Source organism: Aotus nancymaae, unplaced genomic scaffold (assembly GCF_030222135.1).
Source record: "Aotus nancymaae isolate 86718 unplaced genomic scaffold, 86718_ANA_hifiasm-v0.15.2.pri h1tg000016l, whole genome shotgun sequence".
In the NCBI taxonomy this organism is placed as follows: domain Eukaryota; kingdom Metazoa; phylum Chordata; class Mammalia; order Primates; family Aotidae; genus Aotus; species Aotus nancymaae.
The window spans coordinates 8,565,799-8,573,168 of NW_026988428.1; the positions used below are offsets into that span (position 1 = coordinate 8,565,799).

Genomic DNA, 7,370 nt, shown 5'->3' on the forward strand with positions numbered 1-7,370 from the left:
CCTGAGCCCAGGAGTTCAAAACCATTCTGGGCAACATGGTGAAACTCAATCTCTAACAAAAAATACAAAAATTAGCCAGGTGTGGTGGCAATAGAGTGAGACCCTGTCTCAAAAAAAAAAAAAAAAAAAAGAGAGAGAAAACATGTAAAACGCTGCTTTACAGCACTGATGCACTGTTAATCATAAAATGATAACAACCTGCATTATTACTTTTGCTGTTAAGCAACGCTTCACTCCCTCTTCCTCCCACTCTCCAAACAATCTGAATAGCTTCCACAAAAAACCGAGTTTTGTCTAAAATCAGTATGTGTCACCCTCTGATTGCCAAGTTCTTTTGTGTTTTCTGAAACGCAACAGATCTAAACCCAGTGCAAATGTCTTAGCTTGTGTCCTTGGATTCTCACCCAAGCAAAGCAAGTCAGGGTGCTAGCAGGGAGGCAACTAAAAGTGGTCTCCTGTTTTATATGGGTAACCAAAAAACAGACAAATAACAGGCATAGGTCTCTAGTTTAAGACATAAGCCCACAGGAAAGCTAAATTACTTAAAGGTAAGTAAGCCTGATCATATAATCTGCCTGCTAAAAATATTCCCAAGTACTCTATGCCTGCCTCCATCTACCCAGTTTTTCAACAATACTTATCCTCCTTGATTTATACCTTTAAGACACTCCAAAATCCGGCCCTTGTTTTCCTTTCCTCCAAGGAGAACTAATCATGGGTCACTTTCACTGGCTTAGCTGACATCACTCACTTTTGGGGCTTTCTTATTTTCCCTCTGCCCCAAAACACACAAATAAATAAATGACCTGTTTCTATTTGCCATTAACACTCTCAAGAACTCTCTCACTTGACTCCTACTTATTGGTTAAGTTTTGAGTTTTCTAGACACCTAGCACTCTATCTGGAAGTTGGTTCATAATATGCACAACTTTAGTGACTGCAGCTAGTTGACTAACAACAGGCAGGCTGCCTCTGGCTCAGTCTGGAAGGCCCTGGCCCTGAATGTGCCTTCAGGGAAAGGGCAGGTCCAACTGGGGAAACAATATCTGATAATTGTGCTTTTATTTGTCTACTTATTTTAAAACCCAGGCTCATTTTTTGAATTTGTTTTGACAGCATTCCTGAGATTTTTAATACTTTGATTAGAACTGTTCTAAGTTTTAGAAATTAATTTGACAGGCAGAGCATGGTGGCCCATGCCTGTAATCCCAGCACTTTGAGAGGCCTAGGCAAGTGGATGACTTGAGGCCAGGAGTTCCAGACCAGCCTGACCAACATGATGAAACCCCATCTCTACTAAAAACACAAAAATTAGCTGGGTGGGGTGGTGCACAGCTGTAATCCCAGGTACTCAGGAGGCTGAGGCAGGAGAATCAGTTGAACCCTGGGAGTTGGTGGCTGCAGTGCACCAAGATCATGCCACTGCATTCCAGCCTGGGTGACAGAGCTAGACTCATTCTAAAAAAAAAAAATTATTTGAAACATTACTATCAAATTGCATAACAGTAATAAAGTACTTGGGAGAGCCTTGGTAAACTTAGCATAGTAACACAGAAAGTACCTTTATAATTCAAAGGCTGTCAAGAAATCCCTGCTTGTGGCCGGGCGCAGTGGCTCACGCCTGTAATCCCAGCACTTTGGGAGGCCAAGGCGGGTGGATCACGAGGTCAAGAGATCGAGACCATCCTGGTCAACATGGTGAAACCCCATCTCTACTAAAAATACAAAAATTGGCTGGGCATGGTGGTGCATGCCTGTAGTCCCAGTTACTTGGGAGGCTGAGGCAGGAGAATTGCTTGAACCTGTGAGGCAGAGGTTGCGGTGAGCCGAGATTGCGCCATTGCACTCTAGCCTGGGTAACAAGAGTGAAACTCCGTCTCAAAAAAAAAGAAATCCCTGCTTGTTTCCCAGATGGAAAGGGCCTGACTAAACTTCCAGAAAATGATACTAAACATATAAAATTGCGTCCAGAATTGAAAACTATTAGCAATTAACATCCTGTACCATCTGGGCCTTACGTTTAAGACCAATGTTTATTTTCATTTTTTTCTGAGTACTCTCTAGATTCCCCAGGTTAAAAATTACTGTAGTTTCTCAAATCTATTTGTCTCCTAATGGGATGATTTAAGGTGGGAAACACATATATGATTTTAAAAAAAAACCAAAAACCTCAGTTCTGGAAATAACCCTCCCTGAGTCTGTGGGTTAAACTTTCTGTTAACCCTGTTCAACTGGTTTTGTAAGGCTTTCAGAAGGGGTCCTGCAGCTGCTAGTACAGGCAGTTAAAAATAGTGGGGCGAACATGGGCTTGGGGGAAGTCTGAGTCCAATCCTAGCATTTTTGTTGATTTAACTATTTCTGTTTTTTAGATGAGTCAATTTAAGAACAGAGTGACCGAGAGGCCAAAATGAAGACCAGTTTTAGAAGAGAAAAACTTTCACTTGATTCCTAATTTGTACTCGGTGACACATTAAAGACAATGTAAGGGAAAGGAACAGAGTAGGGGACCAAGGGTGGGTCAGGTTAGAAGGGAGATCAGGAGTTCTTCTTCTAGGGTTATGGTAATTTCATGAATTTACTTTTGCTTCTCTATCTTCTTTTTGAGTAGTAAAATAGGTTTCATGTCTCCAGTGAAATTATTATTATTTTTAAGCACATTTCTATCTGAAAAGTTCAAGGAAAAAAAACCCCACTATCTTTAAAGTATTTATTTCACATGTAACTACTTATGTATACTAATGCAGAAAAAATAATCTAGAAGTTATTTTTTAATCGAGTTTTTCATATTTTTAAATAATAAAACGTTTTCTCCTGTTTTATAATGTCATACTTTTTCTTTATTTCTACATCCTTTAGCTCAGTATTTAAAAAAAAAAAAAAACTCAAAGTGGTGTGTTTTGCAATATTGATGACCAACTAAGCTGGGGATATTTATTTCCATCTGGTAGAGTTCAGCTTCTGCCTCCTGTTTGCTTTCTCCATCTGCCTGCCTCCCTTCATCTTTTTTTTTTCTTTTCCCCCTTCTCCTTAATGGGAGTTGAGGTTAACCCTGTCTTAGGCCTAATCGTTTAAGCAGGCTCCTGCCTTCCTGCTACACTGTTTTCTAAAGTTTTTTTTTTTTTCTTTTTGGTAGGGTTTCAAACTTACTTTCAGAAGCCTCAATTTTTTTATTTCTCTTATTTTTAATAAAAAGTAGGACTCTAAGGCTAGGACGGCATTTGGACTAGGAAAAAAAAAAGAAAATCTTTGGTTTTGTGTACCCAAGTTTTAAAATATACTGTAGTTTGTTTTTTACAGACCACGTTTTACAGGATCCGCGTTGTCTTCAGTAACTGGCTCTCCTGTCCGCATCCAGTAAGGTTTCCACTCTTCTCTCCGCTGACTGCTGAAGTTACTGAAACAGCAACCACAAATGGCCTTCCTAACCCACTTATTTTGCAATTAAACTTTTACAAAGACATCCCCCTACTCCTCCCCTCGGGTGGAGCAGAAACGGCTCCGCGGCATAGGCGGCACGTCTTCGAGGGGACCCTGGCTCCCCGAGGCTGCAGTTCTGTTTCTCGGGCAGAACGCCCAGTGCGACCATTCCCTTCACTTTTCCCGCACTTGCGCAGCGCACCGCCCGCACCCACAGCGCGGGCGCCCCTATCGCGCCGCACCACACGCGCCCTGGCTCGAGGAGCCAGTCACCGAAACCCGGAGCGGGAACGAGATGTAAACACGCAGTGGGGACATGCAGCCCAATCTGAGGAAGGCAGCGCGCGTGAAGGCACTGCCTGCGCCAGGCAGTTCTTTTCTACCCAGCACTAACCCTCCAGGGCAAGCGGGGCCGCGTAGCGCACTCTTTCTGAAGGATGCACTGGCGCAGAGCCTGGACCTGGTGAAGCCGGAAGGCGGACCTAGGGCTGGGGGCGGAGCTTTCACACGCGCACCCCCGGTTCCCTCCGTCCCTCGACCCAGTAACTGGCTCTCCAGCCGCCACTCGGGGTTTATTTGTTTACAAGCGGATTACGTCAGCTCCTCCCTCTCTTCACGGTCTCTGGACCCGCCTCCTGGACCCTTTTCCCGCCCCTTTCGTCTCCAAACCTGCTTGCGTCACAATGGTGCGATCTTCGGATTGGCTGGAGACGGCCGTCACGCTCCAGCTACGCCACTTCCTTTTCGCGGCTCTATAAAGGGTGCTGCACGGCGGTCGCATCTCTTCGCCCGTCGGAGTTGGAAATGCAGTTGTTGGGATCATCGGATGCTGCGGAGCTGGAGGCGGAGGCGGCTGGGGAGGTCCGAGCGATGTGACCAGGCCGCCATCGCTCGTCTCCTCTTCTCTCCTGCCGCCTCCTGTCTCGAAAATAACTTTTTTAGTCTAAAGAAAGAAAAAAAAAAAGCCATCCGCTCCTCACGCCCTCTCTTCCTCTCAGCCTTCCTCCCGGTGAGGAAGCCCGGGGTGGCCGCTCCGCCGTCGGGGCCGCGCCGCCGAGCCCCGGCCGCCCCGGGCCGCCCCTGCCCGCCGCCCCCATGCATCCCTTCTACACCCGGGCTGCCACCATGATAGGCGAGATTGCTGCCGCCGTGTCCTTCATCTCCAAGTTCCTCCGCACCAAGGGGCTCACGAGCGAGCGACAGCTGCAGACCTTCAGCCAGAGCCTGCAGGAGCTGCTGGCAGGTGAGCAGGGCGAGGGCGTCGGGGGGACGCGGGCTCCACATCCCTGGGTCAGAGGGCGGCCGTCGGGGCCGCAGAAGCCTCGGCAGCGCCCCGGGGCCGGTCGCGCTCGAGCCCCGCCGCGGGACCGGTGTGGTCGCGCTCGAGCCCCGCCGCGGGACCGGTGTGGTCGCGCTCGAGCCCCGCCGGGGACCGGTGTGGTCTCGCTGGGCGGCCGCTAACTGCGGCTCCCGGCGAGGCTTTGGGGTCTGGACGGAGGGCGCCCCCTCCCCCCAGCTGGCATAACGGAGGGGAGAAGAAAACACGCACAACAAAGAAACTTAAGCCCACTGAGGCGGGAGCTGCGGTCCGAGGGCCGTCCGCCGATTTGGGGACAAAGGAGCCGCGGGGCTGGGGTGGATTCGACGCCCACTTCCCCCAGCTCCCTCCAACCGTTGCGTGGTCGGCGGCGCGGCGCGGCGCGGCGCGACCCGGCCCCGGAGTGGGAAGCCGCGCCGCTGCCCGGGAGCCAGCTCGGGACGGACGTGCGGTCTCCCCGCGCCTCCTGCCCCTGCCCATTAATCATCGGATTTGTCACCGGCACAATTACAGCCCTGCCCAGAGCGTGGTTTAGGATTGCTTGTTTTTCTTTCCTTCGGGGTTAACAGTCCGGTGGCTCTTCTCATCCCCAAAGCCATCAACTCCATTGTGTGCGGCCGGGATAGGGTGGAGAAAGTAAACAGGTTCCCGCCTGGCCGTAGGTGCCACCGGCTTCCCAGCTGACGGAGCTGCTCTCCTGATTCCTGTTTTGGCGGCTCAACTGGTTGGTTCCTGGAGATTGTTTTGTCCCGTACTACTGTGTTATTTCCAAAACCCTGCTCGCCCCTTTCCCGTCCCCGCACATACACAACAACGGATGCAATCCTGGACGTTTTTAAAAGTTGATAATTTTCATTTTCACGCCTCAAAGGAGCCTGCGGTAGGAGGAAACAACAGCAGGAGCTATCTAACGATCCTAAGCATTGTTTCTCTGTTCTTCTTTCTTCTATAGAACATTATAAACATCACTGGTTCCCAGAAAAGCCATGCAAGGGATCGGGTTACCGTTGTATTCGCATCAACCATAAAATGGATCCTCTGATTGGACAGGCAGCACAGCGGATTGGACTGAGCAGTCAGGAGCTGTTCAGGCTTCTCCCAAGTGAACTCACACTCTGGGTTGACCCTTATGAAGTGTCCTACAGAATTGGAGAGGATGGCTCCATCTGTGTGCTGTATGAAGCCTCACCAGCAGGAGGTAGCACTCAAAACAGCACCAACGTGCAAGTGGTAGACAGCCGAATCAGCTGTAAGGAGGAACTTCTCTTGGGCAGAACGAGCCCTTCCAAAAACTACAATATGATGACTGTATCAGGTTAAGATATAGTCTATGGATGGATCATCTTATAATGATGGATAAATTTGATTTTTGCTTTGGGTGGGCTCCTCTTGGGGATGGATTATGGAATTTAAACCATGTCACAGCTGTGAAGATCTGGCACAAGATAGAGTGGTAAAAAAAATTTTTTAAGTGACAGTGCCATAGTTTGGACAGTACCTTTCAATGATTAATTTTAATAGCCTGTGAGTCCAAGTAAATGATCACTTTATTTGCTAGGGAGGGAAGTCCTAGGGTGGTTTCAGTTTCTCGCAGACATACCTAAATTTTTACATCAGTCTCTTTAAAGAAAATCTGTATTTCAAAGGATCTTTCTCTGCAGTAATTCTCGCAGAGGAATTTGCACTATTACACTTGAAAATTGTTGTTAACCTTTTTGGCAGCTCAATAGGAAAGCTAAACGTTTCAAACATGATAGTACTGGAAATTTTACAAGACTTTTACCTAGCACTTAAATATGTATAAATGTACATAAAGACAAACTAGTAAGCATGACCTGGGGAAATGGTCAGACCTTGTATTGTGTTTTGGGCCTTGAAAGTAGCAAGTGACCAGAATCTGCCATGGCAACAGGCTTTAAAAAAGACCCTTAAAAAGACACTGTCTCAACTGTGGTGTTAGCACCAGCCAGCTCTCTGTACATTTACTAGCTTGTAGTTTTCTAAGACTGAGTAAACTTCTTATTTTTAGAAAGTGGAGGTTTGGTTTGTAACTTTCCTTGTACTTAATTGGGTAAAAGTCTTTTCCACAAACCACCATCTATTTTGTGAACTTTGTTAGTCATCTTTTATTTGGTAAATTATGAACTGGTGTAAATTTGTACAGTTCATGTATATTGATTGTGGCAAAGTTGTACAGATTTCTATATTTTGGATGAGAAATTTTTCTTCTCTCTATAATAAATTGTTTCTTATCTTGGCATTTTAATCAATCTCTTGTCATGATTATAGAGGTTCAGCTAAAAGTATTTTTTCTTAGAAGATAGGTTCTGTGAACTCTGAAAATCAGTTGCACACTGGTTGTGCTGAAACAACATTTGATGAGGAATGAAGATGTTATGTATATACATATTTAGATGTTAGAGGAAACACAGGAATAACAGGAATAACATGTTTAAAAAATTTCTAAAGTCAAAACATGGACACATTCACAGGCTAATAATCCCATGAAATAAGGATAAGAGACCACGGTAGCATCTACCAAAAATGTGATACTCAAAAGGATTACATTTCATGCTTCCCTGTTGGAGTGAAGATATAAATGTTCCATTCTGACCCACCTTTGAAAAACAATTAC

General features: G+C 46.5%; 1 protein-coding gene across 1 annotated transcript; it reads left to right on the forward strand.

The window, feature by feature from the left end:
- The first annotated feature begins 4,483 nt into the window (after positions 1–4,483).
- On the forward strand, positions 4,484–7,001 carry BTG1 (BTG anti-proliferation factor 1). The gene is made up of 2 exons (XM_012469349.2): positions 4,484–4,660; positions 5,688–7,001. Exons 1-2 carry the CDS (start codon positions 4,513–4,515, stop codon positions 6,053–6,055), a joined length of 516 nt encoding a protein of 171 aa, XP_012324772.1. The 5' UTR covers positions 4,484–4,512; the 3' UTR covers positions 6,056–7,001.
- The last annotated feature ends 369 nt before the right edge of the window (positions 7,002–7,370 follow it).

Bases quoted from the DNA above. Each gene is read 5' to 3' on its own strand.
- BTG1 (XM_012469349.2), top strand. From the start codon at position 4,513: ATGCATCCCTTCTACACCCGGGCTGCCACCATGATAGGCGAGATTGCT. The intron at 4,661-5,687 runs GTGAGCAGGGCG...TTTCTTCTATAG, and splicing joins CCTGCAGGAGCTGCTGGCAG to AACATTATAAACATCACTGG.